This window comes from Haematobia irritans, chromosome 4, assembly GCF_050003625.1.
Source record: "Haematobia irritans isolate KBUSLIRL chromosome 4, ASM5000362v1, whole genome shotgun sequence".
Lineage (NCBI taxonomy): Eukaryota > Metazoa > Arthropoda > Insecta > Diptera > Muscidae > Haematobia > Haematobia irritans.
Genome location: NC_134400.1, coordinates 203571456 through 203596422, shown reverse-complemented (window position 1 = coordinate 203596422; position 24967 = coordinate 203571456). Strand labels below are relative to the sequence as shown.

At 38.1% G+C, this 24967-nt stretch overlaps 2 protein-coding genes across 2 annotated transcripts in view; one reads left to right on the top strand and one right to left on the bottom strand.

Annotated features, from left to right (window-relative positions):
• Positions 1-818: 818 nt before the first annotated feature.
• On the bottom strand, positions 819-3964 carry Dbp73D (putative ATP-dependent RNA helicase Dbp73D). Its single transcript, XM_075305338.1, has 5 exons — positions 3878-3964; positions 2427-3812; positions 2214-2345; positions 1471-1651; positions 819-1412 (listed from the first exon to the last, which is right to left on the bottom strand). Exons 1-5 carry the CDS (start codon positions 3898-3900, stop codon positions 912-914), a joined length of 2223 nt encoding a protein of 740 aa, XP_075161453.1. The 5' UTR covers positions 3901-3964; the 3' UTR covers positions 819-911.
• Positions 3965-15307: 11343 nt separating this feature from the next.
• Positions 15308-24967, top strand: part of LOC142233912 (myrosinase 1) — a 95976-nt gene continuing 86316 nt past the window's right edge. Inside the window, exon 1 of the mRNA XM_075304974.1 lies at positions 15308-15649. Within this exon, the coding sequence (XP_075161089.1) occupies positions 15582-15649 (68 nt within the window). The 5' untranslated portion in view covers positions 15308-15581. The remainder of the gene's footprint in view (positions 15650-24967) is intronic.

The window sequence follows — 24967 nt, the reverse complement described above, 5'->3', positions numbered from 1 at the left end:
GAAACATTAAGGTTAGGTTAGGTGGCCGCTAGCCGTCACGGTATTCCGTCGCGGATTTTGGGCTTCCCATAAGAAATACACGTAAATAAGTGTTCGCCTACCGCCTATCGCTATGGTTATATTTACACACTTAAACGACGTAGCAAGGAAAACAACTATAGACGAAGATGTTACACATCATTAACACTCCAATTAACGAGAGAATAAATTATAAGAAAGATATTGCGAACTGCGCGAGAATATATCAACATACGATACAGAAACACAAGAGAAAGTAATCACCAGTAGAAAAACAGACAGCGAAGTAACAAGACAGCGGAGAAAATGTAAAGTACAATAGATAGTTTGATTTTATTTTGTGAATTTTGTAATTAATTTTTGTACAATTTTGTAATTTGTAGCCTTGAAAACGGTTCTGACGAAGTCAACCGAAATATCGGAAAATAAAAAAAAAAAAAACAAGAAACCAACAATTTCAAGTTTAATTTATAGACCTATAGCCGAGATTATGAGATAAAAAAATCATCAAAAATCAACACGAAATAAAAGTTTGACGAAAATTTTCTATAGAAATAAAATTTTGACGAAAATTCTTTATAGAAATAAAATTTTGACGAAAATTTTCTATAGAAATAAAATTTTGACAATATTTTCTTTAGAAATAAAATTTTGAAAAAATTTTCTATAGAAATAAAATTTTGACAAAAGTTTCAATAGGAATACAAATCAAAAACTGAACTGGAAAGCGCATATAATTGGTTCATGTTTTAATCTAAAAGCACCCCTTAAAAACTACAGCACAAAAGTAAACAAAAACATTTTTGGAAACTTTTTTTATTTGTATTATTTTTTCCCATAATTAAATAGAATGCGTCGTTTTGAAAACTATTTTTATATTATTTACTTGATTATTATGTCTCCGATGTTTGCCCTTTGGGCTTTTTCGCCTTGAAGGAATTTTTCTTGGCTTTATGGTTGAAATTTTTCATGGATTTTGATGGCTTCGATACACCTTTCGGGCCTTTTATTTTATCAAATTTAGCTTTTACCTTATTCTTGGAACTATTACTCAGATCGACGTCTTCTCCTTTTTTGGCTAACTTTAACATCTTATTCACTTGCCTTTTACCCACCAGTAAACTTTCTTTTGGTATATCTGTTTTGGCGTGCATATCTAGAGTAGCTTGCATTTGCAATTTTTCCATTACTGTCATACTGGAAGTGTCTTTAGTTGTCAATTCCTTGAGCTCTCGTGTACGATTTATTTCCAATATTCTAATACGTTTATCCTTGGCAATCTTTTCGCGTAATTGTTCCAATGCTTCTTGATATTTACGTGCATTTGCTTCTTCTATGGCCGTCGATGAAGTTTGTTCCTCACTTATGAATTTGCCAACATCACTTAGAAGTTTCTAAAAAAATTAAGCCAATGGGTATGGGATTTTACTAAAAAAATATAGGAAAGCTTACATTGAATTTTTCTTGTTCTTGAGGTGACAACAATGTTATGGCTGTGCCCAATTTTCCAGCACGTGCCGTACGTCCAATACGATGTATGTAGGTCTTAATATGACGTGGTGGATCATAGGATATGACAATATCAACATCCGGAATATCAATACCTCTGGCTAAGGCATCAGAGCATATAAGTCTAGTACATGAAATAGAGAACAATAAATTTATCCATTATGAATGTTCAGCAATGTTTTTATACTTGGTATAAATAGGTATGGAGGTTATGTTGGGGTTTATAGTGGCAGACTATTATTTCAGGCTTACTTAGACTATTAAGTCCATTGAGATAAATAAATCTTCTCTGATCAATGAGTACTGCCCGATGTTATGGTTAGGTCAATGACAAGGAACCTTCTTTTGTTGTTGTTGTTGTAACATTTTATTGTGATTTCATTTAATTTTATGTGATACGCTTTGTTACTTCAGCTTGTGACCAGATCGAGAAACTCTGCGACCTTCTTTTTAATTTTTTTCCGAACGACATGTCACAGTGGCTCCACCTTCTACGACCTATTTCCATGTACCTATTTCGTTTAAGCGCAGAGAATAAAGCTAACCGGTATATGACAGAGATGCGTGCTTACATTTTGGAACCATTTTCAGTTTCACGAATAGACAGTAAGCATTTTTAAATTAAAAATTTTTATGATATGTATAAAATTTTCCCTAAATTGAATTGAAATAAATTCCTTACTTACCCATTGATTTGGCCTTTTCTAAACTTCTCCAAAAACGTCTTTTTGCCTCCTTGCATTTTAGCGCTGGACAATTCAGCTATGCGAATCTCATCTTCGTCTTTCGCGAATAAGGATTTCAAAACAAATGCCAGTCTTTATAACAGAGAAAAAGAAATTGATATGGCATATTTAATAAACGTTAAAAGCGTTTTTGGAAAATATTCACAGACTTACCTTCCAGCAGCCTCCACACTGTTGGTAAAACACAGGAATTTTTGCCATTTATTCTCCTTAATCAGGGCATACAAGGTCAATGGCTTGAGGCGTGATTGGGTTAGACAGAATTTCTCTGTCAATTCAGCTGGTGTGGTATATTTGCCTATGAAATCTCCATTCCTTGCCTCAAGAGCCTTCTTTTCTACATGTTCGGCGAATTTTGTTTGCATTTCCTCCAAATTGGATAACACAGATGTAAATAATTTTGGTTGGAAAAGGCGCATATTTTGCAGCTTTTCCGGATCTTGCGATAATGTAGCCGAAAATAATAGCTTATGAGGTTGGTGATTGGCCCATGCCAATTCCAATTCGTTGTAACACAAAGGAATCGATTGACCAGACAACAGCTGATCAGATGTATTGCGTACATGGGCATGTAAATGATAAAGCCAATTGTGGAAGACAGCATCCATAATACGATCTGCTTCATCAATAACCAAGAATTTTAGGCTTTTTAAACAGAAACCATCAGTGCTGTGCAGATGTTCCACCAGACGACCTGGTGTGGAGACAACTATGTCCACCTTGGAGTACCAATTTCCTTTGTACATTTCTACCAGTTTTTCCTTTTCCATTGCGAGGGGTGTTAGATTTGAAAGCAAACATACACTAAGATCAGTATGCTCACATAGCTTTTTAAAGACGCGAAATACTTGGAGAGCTAATTCAGCTACCGGTAGAATGACCAAGGCTCGGATTTTACGTACAACTCTCGGTGAAAGTATTTGAACGACAGGTATGGCGAAAGCTAATGTTTTACCACTACCGGTGGGAGCCGAAACACAAACATCCCTAGGGAGAAAAGGTGGTGGTTTTCTGTGAGCCTCCAAGATCCATGGTATCACTGTCGATTGAACAGGAAACAAACGAGTTATCTTCATTTCTTTAAGAGCACCTCGAATTTGTGGTGACAAAAATTTCATCTGTGACAAACTATCATCGGGAATTTCAGATGTTGGTCCTACACTTGTGGATATAATGGTAGGATGTGCCAGCCATGAAGGTAAAACCGCATATATCTTTTCGCGTTTCTTCGCATCACTATCTTCACCCAATACTTGGAAAGTGTTAGTTGGTTCTTCATTGTCCACTTGGTCGTCGCCACGAGTACCTTCATTGATAATGTCTTCATCAATTAGATCATCTTCTTTCGTGAGTAGATCATTATCGCGTTCTACATTATTATCCTTGGATGTTGTGTCCCTTTCTTGATCATGAGTAACAAGTTTATCTTCTTTCTTTTTAGTTTCTGAGTGTCGTCTTTTACGTTTTTCAACTTTCTTCAATAATTTTTGAAGTATTTCATTTTCGTCACTCTTCGATTTATCCAAGTTTTCGTCATACCTGTATGGATTGGATTTTAAACTATGTACTTAAAAAGCTTATCGTCTGAAAGATTTTATAAATACCGATTTACTGCAAACAATTCCATAGTTGTTGATCAAAAATCAAATGTAAATAAAAAAAATTGCACGTGTTAAGAAACTAGAGTTTCCAATGTATAGGAAATTCAAATTATGATGGTTTATAACAGCTGATCGCAATTGCGGTAATGGCATTAAGTCAACAGATGTAAAATGTAGTTGTTTAACCATAGAAAAAAAGCTATTGGCATACGCCTGTTGAATGTTTGGTTGGGTTGAATATTTATATTTGTGTATCATAGACTAGAGTTAACAAAACTGAACACTGGGAGAAAATTACGAACTAACATTTACACCATGCTCATAGGCTTTCATAACCGTAACGCTCTAGCGGCGAGTAGTGTTTGTATTTAGCCAATTCCCACACCACATCAATATTGCAACCGCACCTTAGCGCCATCTAATATGACAAAAGCTTGTTCTCCCATACAAATACCGTTAAATTCAAGTACATACAATTTTTTTTCTTATTCAATCACGAAATTCACGAAGTCGTCAATCACAGAAATGATAGTATCAATTAAAAAATTAATAAATTAATTAAGTTAATTAAAACATTAATTGATACTATTAATTTTTGTGTTGTTGTTGTTGTTGTAACAGTTTATTGTGATTTCATCCATTTTTATGTTATACGCTTTGGTACTTCAGCTTGTGGCCAGATCGAGGAACTCTGTGACTAAGGTGGGGTGCGTCCAGAGTGACCTGGCGGTAAGTCGGGTTGGTTTAGCTGGGCAAGAGAAAAGATGACGCGTGTCGTGTGGCCCTTGGTTTCAAATTGGACATACGTCAGCTACGCTGCTATCAATCACTGATAAATAGGAATTGAGGCGGCTGCACTTGCCTGATCTTAACTGGGCTAAAACTACCCTAGTCTGCCGTGGGAGGTCTCTTTCCTCCGGTGCTATGGGCGGTGGACGGACTCCGAGAACAGGATTAACCTTGTAGCTTCTCACCGCTTCAGCTACAGTATCCTCATGAATCCTGTTCAAACCTGCCTGGTACGCTGCTTGATCTAGAGGTTCTCTTTTGTAGCGCTGGATCTCGCGCTCTAGATTATGTATATCAACCCTTACGTTCCTGGGTGGTGGTTGTGCATCCATGAGATGGTAGTTTGGATGATTACTGCGATAACAACCTAGGAGATACTGCTTTGACAACATGTAGTTGTGTCTTCGCACAGGGATGATCTTTGTCTCCACATAAAGGTGATCCAGGGGTGTGCTGCGGAGACACCCAGTCGCAGTTCTAAGGGCAGCGTTCTGACAGGTTTGTATGTTATTCCACTGCGTATCACTAGTCTGCGGTGTCCACACTGGCGCTGCATAGTTTACCACTGACCGGCCAATTGCCTTATAGGTAGCTAACAAGGTTTCTTTGTCCGCACCCAAAGTACTGCCGGCAAGTGACTTGAGGACCTTGTTTCTACCACGGAGCTTATTACAAATTGCAGTGGCATGGGCAGACGACGGCGGGTTCTGTGTACCGGATCGACCCGATGGACCCCATCCATTGGCCAGCGGCTGCCACATCAGTGTACGTGTTGTTTCGTCCGTCTTTTTGTGTTGGAGAAGGTGCATCCCGGGGAGCCTTCTCCGTTTGCTGTTGGTCCGAGCCGGGATAGAGGAGAACCCCGGACCATGGTATTGTTCAGTCTGCCGAAACCTGATCCACCACCGTTCGGTTTCGGTCAGGTGTAACCGGTGCTTGGAGTGGGTGCACTTCCGGAACTGCTCCGGCTTAACATCGCTGCGGGAGTATAGTCATACTGACTACGTGGCAGGATGCTGTGCCAGCGATAGCAGCAGCGGGTCGTCTGACTATGCGACTCCCCCGACATCTCCCGTACAACAATATACTCCGCCGCAGCATCTCACACCCAATATTGTTGTTCCAGTTCCGGATAGTGCATCGTTTTTGCAATTTAATTGCAGCGGGCTCCGGGGTAAGATTAGCGAGATCGTGGACTTTATGAATCGGGAAAGGATAAGGGCCGCGACCCTTATCCAGGAAACAAAGCTGAATTCCACCTGCAGCCTACGCCATTGTGATGGATACAATGTGCTACGAAAGGATCGCACGAGAAGTGGAGGTGGTGGCCTGGCTTTCATATTACACCGTTCCGTGCAGTATAGACCTATCCCGCTTGTGCCAGGCACTAGTGACCCATATATGGAATGTATGGGGGTAGCAGTTAAGTCTGGGGCTGCCGAGATAGAGCTATACAATGTGTATATACAGCCGGTTGGTAGCTGTGCTCCAGGTTATAGCCCAAACATTGAGTGGCTGTTGTGCGGGCATAACCGATTGGTTCTAGGAGACTTTAATGCCCACCATGAACTTTGGCATTCTCTCCTAGGTAATGACCAGAGAGGCATAGCTTTGGCAGAGCAGATAGATGACTCCACATTTTGCACGGTGAACGAAGAGGCCCCCACGAGGATTATGGGTGACTGCAGCAGTTCGCCAGATTTATCTTTAGCGTCGCCTGGTCTGATAAATGACGTCTCCTGGCAACCCGTCATTTCATTGGGATCGGACCACCTCCCCATAATTCTCACCACCAACCGACCCTCCGATTTCATAACCTCTGAACGCCGGATGTTTATTAATCAAAAGAAAGCCAACTGGGAAGGCTTCAGAGATTACACCGATCGCCGCTTCAGTGAGCTCCCGTCCCCCTCTCATGTTTACGTTGCCCAGAGGGCGTTCCGGGACATCATCAACGCAGCAGCCGCTCGCTTCATACCAGCTGGTCGAATTGCCCAAATGAGGCCCAACTTCCTAGCCGAAGCGGCGGGACTCGCAGACGAGCGTGATGAATGCCGTCGTGCTAATCCTGCTAATCCTAGAATCAGAGAACTAAATCTAGAGATTAGTAAGATAGTCGACGAGCACAAGCGGAACACTTGGTTAGAGCACCTGAAGCAATGTAACTTAGGCACAGGGACTGGTAAATTGTGGTCAACAGTTAGAGCCCTCTCGAACCCCGCTACAAGGGATGATGGGATTTCAGTCACCTTTGGCGACGTGACTGATCCGAAGAGATGCGCCAAATACTTCAACCGACAGTTTGTCAAGCATCCCGAGAGTGATAGAGCGAAAAGGAGAGCCACACGTCGTATACGTGGTCTCCGAGCCGATGACACACCACAATTTACTGTAGCCGAAGTTACTAGTGTCATCAACAGCGCGAAACCATCCAAGGCGCTGGGCCCCGACGGAATTTCAATGCTAGGTTAGGTTAGGTTAGGTTAGGTTAGGTGGCAGCCCGATGTATCAGGCTCACTTAGACTATTCAGTCCATTGTGATACCACATTGGTGAACTTCTCTCTTATCACTGAGTGCTGCCCGATTTCATGTTAAGATCAATGACAAGGGACCTCCTTTTTATAGCCGAGTCCGAACGGCGTTCCACATAGCAGTGAAACCACTTAGAGAAGCTTTGAAACCTCAGAAATGTCACCAGCATTACTGAGGTGGGATAATCCACCGCTGAAAAACTTTTTGGTGTTCGGTCGAAGCAGGAATCGAACCCACGACCTTGTGTATGCAAGGCGGGCATGCTAACCATTGCACCACGGTGGTGCTAACGTTGAAGCATCTGGGAATACTGGGAGTTGAGTACCTGACCAGACTCCTCAATTTGTCCTTAGAATCACTCATTATACCCGATGTCTGTAAGATGGGAAGGGTGATTCCACTACTGAAACCAGGCAAAGATTCGAGTAAATGTGAATCGTACAGACCGATATCCCTTCTCTCGCCAGTAGCCAAGACACTTGAGGCACTAATCCTCCCTAGCCTTGTGGAGAATTTTCCAGCTGCCCACCATCAACATGGATTCCGTAAGGTACACAGTACGACGACAGCCTTACATGCCATTTCGACACATATCAATAAGGGACTTAATCAGCCCAGACCGTGTCATAGGACGGTCCTCTTGGCGCTTGACCTATCGAAAGCATTCGATACGGTCAACCATGCCAAATTATTTGAGGACATCGAGAATACGTCCCTACCGGCAGGAGTGAAACGTTGGGTGCTGAATTATATGTGTGGACGCCAGTCGTACGTGGAATTCAGGGACAAAAAGTCAAAACCCCGTAGAGTTAAACAGGGAGTTCCCCAGGGTGTGGTGATATCTCCGGCACTGTTTAACATCTACCTGTCCTCGATTCCACGCCCACCTGACGGCGTCGAGATTGTATCATATGCGGATGACTGTACAATCTTGGCATCTGGGCCCAATGTTGATGACATCTGCGATCGTTTAAATGTCTAGTTAGCTAATCTTACCAGTTATTTCACTGCGAGAAACTTGAGGATATCCCCCACCAAATCCTCAGCCACACTATTCACTACATGGACGGCAGAAGTGCGCAGGCAGTTGAATATTAGTGTCGATGGCGAAATAATTCCGACCACAAATTACCCCAGTTAATTTTTGTGATTGATTTTTGTTTCATTTACAAAATTTGTTGAATCAATTAAATTTTTAATTGAATAATTTTTAAAATTCAATTAATTGGAAAAATTGTTGTGTGTGTCCTTGGCTCTTTTCAGTCTCACATCTTCAGTGCATCAGTGAGCTCTGGAACTTTTTTGAACTTCTATGGCTTTAGTCCAAGTACGTTTTCAATAAGTGTTGCATTCGCTTAGAGGTATATTATCTTTGTCATACCGTTTGTAACACATCGAAATATTGGTTACAGACCCCATAAAGTATACACAGATATTGGGTCGTGGCAAAATTCTGAGTCAATCTAGCGATGTCCGTTTGTCTGTCCATTGAAATCACGATTAAAATTTGGCCAAAGTAGTTTTCATTGATGTTCGTCGAATGGTATTGCAAATGGACCCTATCGGACCCCTTTCAGTCCCCATATAAACCTTCCCATAAATTTGCCTTGCGGACCCTCTTGGTGGAGCAAATCTCCGGTCCGGTTGAAATTTAGAACACGGTGTTGGTATATGTCCTCTAACAACCATGTAAAAATTGGTCCATATCGGTCCATTATTATATAGTCCTCCCATATAAACCGATCCCCAGATTTGATTTCTAGAGTTTCCTGGAGGTGCAAAATTCATTCGATCCAATTAAATTTGTTACCTAATGGCAATATTTGCTTTCTACCAATCATGCAAAAATTTGTAAATTTCGGTTCTGGAGCCAATGTTGCCAGTATTGGGAATTTTCCCCAAATTGGGATATTTTTTCGTGAATGGGGATTTGGTGGGGAATTCTCTACCCAGTTTCAACAGAAACTGCGTAGACAAGGATTGCATTAGAAGTGCCCGTGAGATGCGTGACCTTGCATATAGGTCTTACTTGGAAAATAAATGTCCGACTAGCTGGAGACTATTCTGCAAGTATAGGAATCGACTGAAAAGCGTCATGAGAAGAGAGAAGATTAGACACTTCCATAATTTATTTTGCGCGACATCGCCTAAGAACATGTGGACAGAACTTAGAAGGCTGGGTTACGGTGACAATAGGCATGTTACTGTATACGTGGATGTTAACTCTATTAATAATTTCTTCATATTAATGCCGGAGCTAATCAATCCACCATTCTTTACCAGACTAGCAGCAATGACCCATTTGAGGGGCTCTCTTTCAGTTGTGTTAGTGAGATGGACGTATGGTCAGCTCTTTATCGGATAAAATCTAACGCCGTAGGAGATGATGGTATCCCACTGAAGTTCTCTAAGGTTGTATTTCCTGCGATTTCCTCGCATTTGACGCATATATTTAATACAATTCTTATGACTTCAACCTTTCCTAGGAGATGGACTAGCGCCAGGGTTATTCCTATTCCAAAAATTAAATGCCCAAGGGATAATTCAGATTACCGACCAATAAGTATACTACCAGCCTTGTCAAAAGTTCTTGAGGTCTTGATAAATGAGCAAATTTCAGACTACTTCGCACAAAAGGCTTTTCTGAACGGTAACCCATCTGGGTTCAGGAAGGGCCACAGTACGACCACGATGATGGTGAATACCGTTGATAAAGGGTGATACGGTCAAAATTTGGTCAAGGGAAAACGCGTGTAAATCGGTGAAATCGTTTATTTAAAAAATCAAATTAAATTTCTTTTTCAAGTTCAATTAGTATAAAATTCAGGAAAAATATTCAGTTAGGCTTTCGCTTTTCCAAATCCGAATTGCCGGGCCTCACGCTTGACACCTGCCATCAGATTTTGTACAGCCACCTTGTCCACCTTCTTCGCCGCAGAAAGCCAGTTTGCCTTGAACTGCTGCTCGTCCTTAGCAGTTTTTTTGGTCTTCTTTGGGTTCCGCTTGACAATAGCCCAGTATTTCTCAATTGGGCGTGTTGGGAGGGTTCTTGTCCTTGGGAACCACCTGCACGTTGTTGGCGGCGTACCACTCCATGGCCTTTTTACCGTAATGGCAAGATACCAAATCCGGCCAAAACAGTTCGGAACAACCGTGTTTCTTCAGGAAAGGCAGCAGACGTTTATTCAAACACTCTTTCACGTAAATTTCTTGGTTGACAGTCCCGGAAGCTATGAAAATGCTGCTTTTCAAGCCACAGGTACAGATGGCTTGCCAAACCAGATATTTATTTGCGAACTTTGACAGTCTTATTGCTTGAAAATATCTGCTACCTTTCCCCTTCCTTTTGCCGTATAAAACTCCTGTCCCGGAAGCTGCTTGTAGTCGGCTTTGACGTAGGTTTCGTCGTCCATTACCACGCAGTCAAACTTCGTCAGCATCGTCGGGGATCGCGCTTTGGCCGTCGTATTTTGTTTATCATCGCGATTTGGAGTCACTACCTTCTTGTAAGTCGATAGTCCGGCTCGTTTTTTGGCTCGATGCACGGTTGTAGACGATACACCCAGCTTATTTGCGGAATCTCGGAGAGAGAGGTTAGGGTTTCGCTTGAAACTACCGGCAACTCTCTTTGTCGTCTCAGCGGCTTCCGGTTTTCGATTTCCCCCCGATCCAGGCTTCCTGGCTGTCGACAAACGTTCCCAAACACTTTAATTACATTTGTAACGGTTGATTTGGCAACTTTTAGCGATTTTGCAAGCTTTGCGTGCGAGTAGCTCGGATTTTCGCGATGCGCGAGCAAAATTTTGATACGCTGCTCTTCTTGCTTGGACGGTATTTTGACAACTGAAGAGTGAATTCCAAAATCAAACTAGGAGCAACAAAATCGTCCCACTTTGGGGACAAGAGCCAGAAAAGTACTGGCAACGCTGTCTGGAGGCTGATTAAGACATCAATTGCATCACATTCGATTAAAATTTGGCTATTGACATTTATTTGGCTCTCTGTCTTTAGCTCCCTTATGAAGTTCATGATGGACGAATTTTTAGTAAAATGTACAAATTTTAGGAAGTTTTGAACTATTGTCTCATTTGTTTGGAGGAAACTTCTCATATTGAGAGATTTTACGTCGCTAGTATTAAATGCATATTATTTTTATATAGTACCAACCTTCAAATGATTCGTGTAAAAATTTGACGTCTGTAAGTCAATTAGTATATGAGATAGAGCGTCTTTTGTGAAGCAACGGACTCTGCCCCAGTGAAATAAACAATAATTGATTGGTATGCAAAATTCAAGCGTGGTTAAATGAGCACGGAGGACGGTGAACGTAGTGGACGCCCGAAAGAGGTGGTTACCGACGAAAACATAAAAAAAATCCACAAAATGATTTTGAATGACCGTAAAATGAAGTTGATCGAGATAGCAGAGGCCTTAAAGATATCAAAGGAACGTGTTGGTCATATCATTCATCAATATTTGACTATGCGGAAGCTCTGTGCAAAATGGGTGCCGCGCGAGCTCACATTTGACCAAAAACAACAACGTGTTGATGATTCTGAGCGGTGTTTGCAGCTGTTAACTCGTAATACACCCGAGTTGTTCCGTCGATATGTGACAATGGATGAAACATGGCTCCATCACTACACTCCTGAGTCCAATCGACAGTCGGCTGAGTGGACAGCGACTGGTGAACCGTCTCCGAAGCGTGGAAAGACTCAAAAGTCCGCTGGCAAAGTAACGGCCTCTGTTTTTTGGGATGCGCATGGAATAATTTTTATCGATTATCTTGAGAAGGGAAAAACCATCAACAGTGACTATTATATGGCGTTATTTGAGCGCTTGAAGGTCGAAATTGCGGCAAAACGGCCCCATATGAAAAAGAAACAAGTATATACGGCCGTAAGTTCGGCCAGGCCGAATCTTATGTACCCTCCACCATGGATTGGGTACAAACTTCTAAGAAAGACTGTCATCCACAATCGAATTAATTCGGTTCTGGTATCTTAAAACTTCTTAACATCGTTTTTTAAATTGTGAGTTAGTCCATACGTGGTATATATTAGACAAAAAAGGTATGTATAGGTAAGTCTACAAATAATTACGAATCGATATGGACTTTTGCACGGTACGTAGAGAGCCAGAATTGAAATATTTGGGTCGCTTATATGTGGGCTATATACACCCAGAAAAAAGTGACCCCTTCTTTAAGTTAAAATGAACTCATTGAAAGTTGAACTTCGTATAGCGCCAAAGACATTTTTATTTGTTTGAACGATGTGATTTTCGTAGAAATTAGGAATAATGCATTCCATATATTAGTTAACATTTTCCTATATTTATATACCACTATACTACAGAATGAAAAAATTTAACTAATTTGAATTCATATATGGAATGATTTTATTGAAATGTTTTCATTCATTTCGACAAATCTTACACATTTGTGGTAAAACTTTTACTTCATAATTAGAACTGCTTACCTTCGCTTTTAAATACAATTTTATTTATTTCTATAAGCAATTTTATCTTCAATAAAAGACATGTTTTATTAATATATTGAATATATTTATTAAGAATCAACAGCATCGAATCTCTTTGAAATATTAGTTTATTATTCCACTATTTCCAATTTCCGTGTGATATTATCAACTGTAAAACGCACTTTTTCTTCTTCTTGTACTTTTCACTTTTAATAAGTTGCTGCCTAACGATTTTGTCCTCCTTTTACAATTTCAATACCTACAAATATAAAAAATCATAAAACATTTTTGTTGCAAAAGGTTAGCGTCACTGAATATTACCTGATAATTGAAGATTCCAAAAAGAAGACAAATGAAAGGGTTGTTATTCTGCTGGTGTTTTCTTTCTTTATACACTATCACGAACATTGATAGATTTATTTAAAAAAACGAAAATTTTTCTCACTAATTTAAAATAACAAATATTTTATATATTTTATTTGTTATTTATTATATTATTTTACCATATTATTTTTTAACAATCTCTCCGTATACCAAAACAACGCGATTCCAACTAAAAAAACAACCGACGCGCAAATATATCGATTACACCCACGCGCAAACACATCGATTACGATGACAGGTATCGATTACAGGTAGACAATAGATATTTAGGAAAATTTCCTATATTCTAACAAGTGTGTTTCCTTAAGTTTTGAAAGGATTGCATACTTCTTAGTACGAATGAACTAAAATATTTTTCTATGCCAAGTGTTGTTCGTATGTATGAAAAACTTTCTATTATAAAGGAAGTCGCAATTATCATTTTATAAGAAATTTTACTAATTTTGAGGAAACTTGGTTTTAGTTCGGTTTTTGTTTATTTTTACGAATGCTTTGTTATCGGTGAATAAAATTTTCTTTTTCAGTAGTAAATTCTTATACCCAGCGAAGAAAATAGTATGAGTAAAATTCCATGCCTTATTCTAGTTAATGAACTATTCCTAACTGCTTACAGTTTAGGATTTTTTTACTGAAACGAGTAAATTTTATTATTTTTCACAAAAATTTACCTTAATGGAAATAAAATGGATAAACTATATTGATGAAAATTTTTTCTTTTAGTTTCGAAGGCTCTTTTTTCTGGGTGTACCATTATGAACTTGATATGGACCAATTTTTGTGTGATTGGGGATCTATTTATCTGAGGGCTATATAACTATAGACCGATATGGACCTATTTAGGCATGGTTGTTAACGGCCAAATATTAGCACAATGTACCAAATTTCAACTGACTCGGATGAAATTTGCTCCTCCAAGTGGCTCCAAAACCAAATCTCGGGATCGGTTTATATGGGGGCTATATATGATTATGGACTGATATGGACCACTTTTGGCATGGTTGTTAAATATCATGTACTAACATCACGTACCAAAATTCAACCGAATCGGATGAATTTTGCTCTTCCAAGGGGCTCCGGAGGTCAAATCTGTGGATCGGTTTATATGGGGGCTATATATAATTATGGACCGATTTCGACCAATTTTTGCATGGGTGTTTGAGGCCATATATTAACACCACATACCAAATTTCAACCGAATCGGTTGAATTTTGCTCTTCCACGAGGCTCCGGAGGTCAAAACTGGGGATCGGTATGGGGGCTATATAGAATTATGGACCGATGTGGACCAATTTTTGCATGTTTGTTAGAGACCATATACTAACACAATGTACCAAATTTCAGCCGGATCGGATGAAATTTGCTTCTCTTAGAGGCTCCGCAAGCCAAATCTAGGGATCGGTTTATATGGGGGCTATATATAATTATTGACCGATGTGGACCAATTTTTGCATGGTTGGTAGAGACCATATACCAACACCATGTACCAAATTTAAGCCGGATCGGATGAAATTTGCTTCTCTTAGAGGCTAGGCAAGCCATATCGGGATCGTAAAAGTGGACCGATATGGCCCATTTGCAATACCATCCGACACTTTGGGGACAAGAGCCAAAAAAGTACTGGCAACGCTGTCTGGAGGCTCATTAAGACATCAATTTCATCCCATTCGATTAAAATTTGGCTCTCTGGTTATCGTGCAAAAATATCTTTAGCTCTCTTATGAAGTTCATGATGGACGAATTTTTAGTAAAATGTAAAAATGTTAGGAAGTTTTGAACTATTGTCTCATTTTTTTTTTGAGGAAACTTCTCATATTGGGAGATTTTAACTAAAACATAATAATATTTTCCATGAACTAAAATAAAGCTAAAATGACTTTAATGCCCATGATGAGAGTTCACTGTTTTTTTGTGTATGTAAATATTTTTTTCAGTGCAGTGAGTATTATCATTAACTTTTCATCTTTTCCTCTTTCCAATGCGTATTGCAATACAAGTTGAATTCATGTTGCCGGTTGTTTGTTGGTTTTTTGTATTTGATTTCTTTTGGCTATCATATGACCATATTACCAAGTTCTCTACCAAGCGATGCTGATGTTGTCTCTGCACTCGCCATTGTTGTAAACAAAATTAAAATTAACTCTCCATGTGCTTTAACTGGTGTCTTACTATTATTGTTAAGACCATTTGTTTTAAGGCCCGCTCACAATACTCGTAGCCGAGAATATAAAAGCCTACTCGGATTATTTAACAAACAGTCCATTTGTTCTGGCGTGGAATTCAAATCGAAAATTTTTTTATCGCGCTAATCGTACCGATTGCGTTGCGATCGTATTCGTTAGTTATCGTTGTCTTTAATCGTGGTTCGTCGGTCTACTAGAACGTTTTACGCACTCGCTGCGGCATAAGAAAGCAAAGCTTTTGTTTTGAATTTTTTAAATAAGAAAAAAAAGTTGGCTTTTTTGGGTTTAACTTAAAAGTTTTGTTTTTTGTTAAGTAAACGGGATATATCAGTGTATTAAAAATGAAAAGAAATTGCCTAATATTTGGATTAATTATTATACTAGGATTTCTAGACATTAGCAGTGCAATGTAAGTGAGCGTTTTAGTGAAAAAAAAAGAAATTATTTTATTTATTATTATATTACGAAATATCTAACAATAATAATAATAATTTTGTATATTTGATCAGAATTAAATAAATTGATTTTCGTATGGATTTGCTAAACACAGAGATACAACAAATCATCTAAAACATCTGTAGACATGGAATTTTAATTCAAATAAATAATAAAGACAACATTAAATATTTAAATACCGTTTTTGCTATAAATATTAAGTAACGTACGAAAAAAAAACACGAATTATATGAAATGTACCAGTTTACCACTTATAAGACTTTTTTTTATCATCAATCGTTTGTTCTGTTTTAATGAATTTCAATGAAATATTCTAATTTAGTGTTTGTGATATTTAAAGTGCCTTAAAAAAACTTTTTAGCTTTTTTATATAATCCACAACACAGACGTTCCATCCAAATCACTTGCTTTGGAAATAATTCTGTTTTGGAATAATTCACTAAGTTTGTTAATCCCCAGAGGGTCCACGGGCTGGACTACAGACATTGAAAGTTGGTCACCTACGATTTTTGTTCCCACACGCCAAGAAAAAAAAAACGTTCGTTTTGTTAGAGTTTTTTTGCATTTCTTCGAGAATTTTGAACCTTTATCACCAAAAAAATTCATTTGTTACAAATTTTTATTTTTTCAATAAAAAAAAAAAATATTTTTGAACCAACAACATAGTCCATTTCGTTTATATCAAGCACTGTTCTTTTCTGACTTTAAGTCTTTAATAAGACACATTTTACAGTTCATAGTAAAAATTTAATATAGTAGTATGTAATGTTGAACATCTTTTCGGAATCTTTCGAACATACCTGGAATATATGTAAAAAAAAAAACTTTTTGGAGTTCGGTCGAAGCAGGGCTCGAACCCATGACCCTTGGCATGCAAGGCGGACGTAGCAACCACTGCTCCACGGTGCCCAACTAAATGTTTGTTTCTGTTAAATAAAGTTTGTTTAATCGGTTCGTGGGCGCCGCAAGCTATGCTATATTAATATAACTTATATGGATATTTTTTTTTGTATTCTATTAAAAACTTTACAATAATGTTAAGGCCTCTGCGCCTTAAGGCATTTTTGAGGCAAGTTGGCAAATGTGTAACAAAGATAAATGTTTTTAATATATTATAATTTTAAAAATATAAGTACAAAATTAAAAAAATCAAAAAGAAAGAAAAAAATAAAAAGTAATTACAAAAATAAATCGATACCATAAATCTTGAATGTAATTTAAGCTAGAAGTATCTCAACATTTTCAAGCAAATATTTCTTAAGTTTGGTCTTAAACAGCGATATATTAGATGTATGCTTCACATCATGGGGTAAGTCATTAAATAGGGAAGTACCAATGAACTCAATTCTCTGTTTGGTAATTTCCAATCTACACCTCACTACCCTTAAAGATGTTCTGTTTCTAGTGTTAAAAGCAGATTGATTCCTGGAAAACTTTAACGTAGGATAGCCGATATTTTTCTCAGTCTTATAAATATATAGCAACAACTGATATCTATACAAACCATGTACAGGCAAAATATTTTTAGAAATTTCCGCGTATAGTGGTATCGTCGAAAACCTCATGGGCAAGTTAAAGATGGCCTTGAGGGCTTTATTCTGAATGCGTTGTAAGGAACGTAGAGCTGAGGTATTCTTCCATCCAAAAATGACTGCCAAATACCCAAGATGACTCTGCACCAATGACTGATATAGCATCATCTTCGTTTTGGAGTCCAAAAGTTACCTCATCTTAAAAAGAATTCCTAACGCTGGAGCTACTTTGTTCTTCAGACTAGATATATAAGAGTCCCAAGATAAATTATGCTGAAGTAATATACCTAAATATTTCACTTCCTTGGCTTCGTTAACTACAATACCATTGATGGATATTGAAAACTCACTAACAGCTTGGTTCGAAGTCGGTCTAAAACGCACCAATTTCGTCTTCGACGAACTTAATACTAACTTATTTAACCTCGTATATACAAGGATCAAGGCCCTATCCCTTTCCATAGCATTTTTTAATGTCACGTCGTTTCTATAAGGATAAAGCAGATATATATCATTTGCAAACATATACATCCGGCCTTCTAACCCCTGATTGGATAAATCATTTATATAGATAAGGAAAAGTAGTGGACCTAAGCAACTTCCCTGCGGAATTCCATGCCTCACGACTGATACATTACTTTCCTCTCCAGATAATACCACATACTGCCTCCGATTTGTCAAAAAATTTCTAAACAATTGTCACCTCGAATACCATAATATGACAACTTCCGAAGAAGTACGTGATGCTCTACAATATCGAAGGCTTTTGTCAAATCTAAAAATAGGGCACCTAGTTCCCTTCAAGAGCGATACAACGATTATTCCAATTTTTTGACCCCATTTTGGTAGTACTCCTTCGGTTTTGCCTCAAAATAGGCCTCAGTTTCGGCGATCACCTCTTCATTGCAGCCAAATTTTTTCCCTGCGAGCATCCTTTTGAGATCTGAGAACAAGAAAATTCGCTGGGGACCAGATCTGGAGAATACGGTGGGTGGGGAAGCAATTCGAAGCCCAATTCATGAATTTTTGCCATCGTTCTCAATGACTTGTGGCACGGTGCGTTGTCTTGGTGGAACAACACTATTTTCTTCTTCATATGGGGCCGTTTTGCCGCGATTTCGACCTTCAAACGCTCCAATAACGCCATATAATAGTCACTGTTGATGGTTTTTCCCTTCTCAAGATAATCGATAAAAATTATTCCATGCGCATCCCAAAAAACAGAGGCCATTACTTTGCCAGCGGACTTTTGAGTCTTTCCACGCTTCGGAGACGGTTCACCGGTCGCTGTCCACTCAGCCGACTGTCGATTGGACTCAGGAGTGTAGTGATGGAGCCATGTTTCATCCATTGTCACATATCGATGGAAAAACTTGGGTGTATTACGAGTTAACAGCTGCAAACACCGCTCAGAATCATCAACACGTTGTTGTTTTTGGTCAAATGTGAGCTCGCGCGGCACCCATATTGCACAGAGCTACCGCATATCCAAATATTGATGAATGATATGACCAACAGGTTCCTTTGATATCTTTAAGGCCTCTGCTTCATTTTACGGTCATTCAAAATAATTTTATGGATTTTTTTGATGTTTTCGTCGGTAACCACCTCTTTCGGGCGTCCACTGCGTTCACCGTCCTCCGTGCTCATTTCACCACGCTTGAATTTTGCATACCAATCAATTATTGTTGATTTCCCTGGGGCAGAGTCCGGAAACTCATTATCAAGCCAAGTTTTTGCTTCCACCGTATTTTTTCCCTTCAGAAAACAGTATTTTATCAAAACACTAAATTCCTTTTTTCCATTTTTTTCACAATAACAAAAGTTGCTTCACAAAAGACGCTCTATCTCACAAACTAATTGACTTACAGACGTCAAATTTTGACAGGAATCATTTGAAGGTTGATACTATATAAAAACAAGTATATACAGCAGTAAGTTCGGCCGGGCCGAATCTTAAATACCCACCACCATGAACCAAATATTAGGGTTTCATTTGAAATTTCAGGAGGGCTTGAGGACTTGAGGACACTTCCCGAAGATAAATTTAAAGATTTCACCTATGAGGACTATATCAGATTCTGGATTTATAAGAACCATTTTTGTTTGAGTTTTTGAGGAATCATTAACATCTCTTGTAAGTGTGCAAGAAAATTATAAAATAACGTCTGGATTTGAAATCTTAAGAGAAGTAAAATCTGGAAATTTTACATTGAGTTTCAAGCAATTTTCATGATCAGTGCGCCTTCTACACCCTCAAGAAGTGAAGTCGGTCTATATGGAGGCATTACCAAATGCACCGATAAAAACTTAATCCGATACACGTTTTTGTGAGCCTAAAATACCAGAATATTTACAATTTCAGGCAAATCAGATAAAAACTACGGTTTCTAGAAACCCAAGGAGTTAAATCGGGAGATCGTTCTTATGGGGGCTATACTAAAATATGGACCGATACTCACCGTTTTCGGCACACCTTTTTATGACCCGAAAATACCTCTAGATTTCCAATTTCAGGCAAATAGGATAAAAATTTCGGATTCTAGAAGGCCAAGAAGTAAAATCGGGAAATCGGTCTATATGGGGGCTATACCAAAATATGAACCGATACTCACCATTTTCAGCACACCTCTTTATGGTCCTAAAATACCTCTAGATTTCCAATTTCAGACAAATTGGATAAAAACTACGGTTTCTATAAGCCCAAGACCCCAAATCGGGAGGTCGGTTTATATGGGGACCATACCAAAACATGGACCGATACCCACAATTTTTGGCACACGTATTTGTGGTCCTACAATACCTCTAGATTTCCAATTTCAGGTAAATTGAATAAAAACTGCGGTTTCTATAAGCCCAAGAAGTAAAATCGGGAGATCGGTCTATATGGGGGCTATACCAAAATATGGACCGATATTCACCATTTTTGACACAAATCTTTATGGTCATAAAATACCTCTAGATTTTAAACTTCAGGCATATTGGATAAAAACTACGATTTCTATAAGCCCAAGACCCCAAATCGGGAGGTCGGTTTATATGGGGACTATATCAAAACCTGGACCGATATAGCCCATCTTCGAACTTGACCTGGCTGCAGACAAAAGACGAGTTTGTGCAAAATTTCAGCACGATTGCTTCATTATTGAAGACTGTAGCGTGATTACAACAGACAGACAGCCAGACAGACAGACGGACATCGTTATATCGTCTTAGAATTTCTCCCTGATCAAGAATATATATACTTTCTATAGTCGGAAATCGATATTTCGATGTGTTACAAACGGAATGACAAACTTATTATACCCCCGTCACCATTCTATGGTGGTGGGTATAATAATATGCATTTAATACTAGCGACGCCATCTATGTGTCAGACCGGGGACTTATCAGCCAACCTGTTATGTCCCATTTGAAGATTTTTGTAGTTTTATTTTCTATTTTTCCAAATTTTAATTAAATCATCACTTAAAAAAGTTTATAATAATAAATATATGTGGAAATAATGTTATTGTTAGAGTTTGTCAAATATGGAGGGCGGAAAAATATAAATGAATAACATGTGATGAAAATTTTCTTCAATTTGATTACTGATTTCATTAAATGAATGAAAGATTTTCATCAAAATGATGACCAAAAATTGATGTAAGTTTCTTCATTGAGTTGATGACGGTGTTTTTCAACTGAAAAAAGAAAACATCAAATTGAATACCGATTTCATAAAAACAATGTAATTTTTACATCAATTTGGTGAAGATTTTTTGATGATATTATATGAAACAAATTTCATTAATTTGATGATGTAGGTACGTTCAGTGTAATTGCTTTATAGTTGGCTGGAAAACTACAAGTGGCTATCTTTAGAGCCATACAGCATTTAAATGTGAATAAATCGTTTATTTTTTTATGCCCGCCTTGCATACACAAGGTCGTGGGTTCGATAGTCTAAGTGAGCCTGTTATATCGGGTTGTCATCTAACCTAATATTTGAAAAGAAGGTTCAAAAATTACCTGGCAACACATCGAGTTTGAGAACATAATTTGAATTTGCTACCCGGGCAACAAAGCAACTTTTCCCTTTGCCTCTCTTAGTTTACGAGAAACTTTTTGTCAGGAAATATCTTTATTGGTCATAATTAGGCCAGTCTACGATTGCCTTGAATAAATCACATTAATTATAGCCACGTTTTAAAGATGGCATAAAAACATTAATCACTCCATGACTTAGTTAGTGTGTCCTGATGCTATTATATGAACATCACGGAAACACAATCTCACCCCTTCAATTGATTTTGAAAATATCTAGCAATAATTGATTTTGATAGGAATATTAATCATTATTGCTAATGATCGATATTTGCAACAATGATATTAATAATACTTGTCGGTACCTATATATCACAATAATTATAGCTCTAAGTGAAAATTAGTTTTAATGATCAATTATTTTGAGATAATAAAATTCTTTCTCTATGAAATTTTAACAAAAAAGTAAATGGGCGTTACCATAATATATGATTTATAATCAATTAAAGTACGAGTGAAGTTACACCTTTAGTGTGAAATATGCTAAATGAATTTGGTTAACTTTTAGTTTTGAGTTGAATACAATGCAATGGACCAACATTGGGAGATATTCTCGCTGCATTTCTACATTTAATTTACTATAACTACACGCAAAAAATAATTCTTTCCTCCCAAACGAAATTTTAGACAAACAAAGAACCGTCATATCTCTTTAACCACATTCAATTCGCAAGATCCACCAGGGGTAAAAAACTGATCTTACCACGGTTTAAGAAACTCTCCTCTGAACGGCAATTTTTCATCTTTACGACACGTCTTTGGAACTCTCTTCCAAATTACATACAAATACTAAGCAATGCTAATGCACTTAAAAATGAGCTCTACAAATTATATTCGTAGTTCAAAGATTCTAATATTACAAAGACACAAAAATGTTTCAGTTTTCTAAAAAAGCGTACAATTATAAAACTTACATATTTATTTATATTTTATAAACTTTAAATTTTTAATTGATTATTGTTTACTTGTTGCACAATCATGTATTTTTTCTTTTTATTTTTTTTTAGTACAGTCATTTATAAGATTTTATGTCTTGTTGTACTAAAATGACACAAATAAATAAATAAAAAATAAAATAAAAAGTTCTTTTCTCATTTGCTTTTCGCTGTAAGGAAGTGTATTTGGAATAAAAGTATGTACTTTTTGCGATAAACGTTTATTCTTCCACGAGGTTTTTTAGTTCTAAACACCTTTTCCTGTAATACCAACAATGTAGAAGAAATTATACGATTTTATAAATTTTTAAAATTTTTTTACTTTTCGCCTGGACGGAGAATCGATCCGCGGACCATGCACTTTGTAAGCCAACATACTAACCACTGAGCTATGTACCTGTTATGGTCATCAATAGATAAATATCCATATATGTTATATTTATATAGCATAGCTTGCGGCGGCCACGAACCGAATACACACAGTTTATTTAACAGAAGCAAACGTTTAGTTTGGCACCGTGGAGCAGTGGTTGCTACGTCCGACTTGCATGCCAAGGTTCGTGGGTTCGATCCCTGCTTCGACCAAAGTTTTTTTTTGTTTTTATACCCTCAGCCATACCCATAACACATCGAAATATTGCTCTAAGACCCCATAAAGTATATATATTCTGGGTCGTGGTAAAATTCTGAGTCGATCTGAGCATGTCCGTCCGTCCGTCCGTCCGTCTGTTGAAATCACGCTAACTTTCGAACGAAACAAGCTATCGACTTGAAACTTGGCACAAGTAGTTGTTATTGATGTAGGTCGGATGGTATTGCAAATGGGCCATATCGGTCCACTTTTACGTATAGCCCCCATATAAACGGACCCCCAAATTTGGCTTGCAGACCCTCTAAGAGAAGCAAATTTCATCCGATCCGGCTGAAATTTGGTACATATAGCCCTCATATAAACCGATCCCCAGATTTAGCTTGCGGAGCCTCTAAGAGAAGCAAATTTCATCCGATCCGGCTGAAATTTGGTACATTGAGTTAGTATATGGTCTTTAACAACCATGCAAAAATTGGTCCACATCGGTCCATAATTGTATATAGCCCTCATATAAACCGATCCCCAGATTTAGCTTGCGGAGCCTCTAAGAGAAGCAAATTTCATCCGATCCGGCTGAAATTTGGTACATGGTGTTAGTATATGGTCTCTAACAACCATGCAAAAATTGGTCCACATCGGTTCATAATTATATATAGCCCCCACATAAACCGATCCCCCGATTTGGCTTTCGGAGCCTCTAAGAGAATCAAATTTCATCCAATCCGGCTGAAATTTGGTACATGGTGTTAGTATATGGTCTCTAACAACCATGAAGAAATTGGTCCATATCGGTCCATAATTACATATAGCCCCCATATAAACCGATCCCCCGATTTGGCTTGCGGAGCCTCTAAGAGAAGCAAATTTCATCCGATCCGGCTGAAATTTGGTACATGGTGTTGGTATATGTTCTCTAATGACCATGCAAAAATTGGTCCACATCGGTCCATAATTATATATAGCCCCCATATAAACCGCTTTGACCTCTTTGAGCCTCTGACGATTTGAGCCTCTTGGAAGACCAAAATTCATCTGATTCAGTTGAAATTTGGTACGTGGTGTTAATATATGGCCTCAAACTCCCATGCAAAAATTGGTCGGTATCGGTCCATAATTATATGTAGCCCCCATATAAACCGATCCCCAGATTTGACCTCCAGAGCCCCTTTGAAGAGTAAAATTCTTCCCATTCGGTTGAAATTTGGTACGTGATGTTAGTATATGGTATCCAACAACCATGCAGGAATTGGTTCCTGTCAGCCCATAATTATATATAGCTCCCATATAAACCGATCCCCAGATTTGACCTCCAGTGCCTTTTGGAGAAGCAAAATTCATCCGATCTGCTTGAAATTTGGTACGTGGTGATCGTATATGATATTTAACAACCATGCCAAAAGTGGTCCATATCAGTCCATAATCATATATAGCCCCATATAAACCGATCCCGAGATTTGGTTTTGGTGCCTCTTGGAGGAGCAAATTTCATCCGAGTGAGTTGAAATTTGGTACATTGTGCTAGTATATGGTCGTTAACAACTAGTAACGTAACTAGGTCCATATCGGTCTATAGTTATATATATCCCTCAGATAAATCGGTTTCCAATCACACAAAAATTGGTCCATATCAAGTTCATAATTGTATATAACCCCCATATAAGCGACCCCCATGTGTCAATTCTGGCTCTCTACGTACCGTGCAAAAGTCCATATCGATTCGTAATTATTTGTAGACTTACCTATACATACCTTTTTTGTCTAATATATACCACGTATGGACTAACTAACAATTTAGAAAACGATGTTAAGAAGTTTTAAGATACCCAACCCAATTAATTCGATTGTGGATGACCGTAGAAACTTCTTTCGTAGAAGTTTCTACGCAATCCATGGTGGAGGGTACATAAGATTCGGCCTGGCCGAACTTACGGCCGTATATACTTGTTTTAAATTGTTATTGTTAATAAATTGTATTTAGCTTACTTTGAAAATACTGCTTGTGAACAAGGTGTTAACATCCGTTTATAAAGTTGTTTGGCATACAGCAAATTTCTGATATGGTAAGTGCTAGGGGCATCAGTTTTATGCCGGGGTGGTAAATGCTATGAAGTAGTATGTTAATAAGC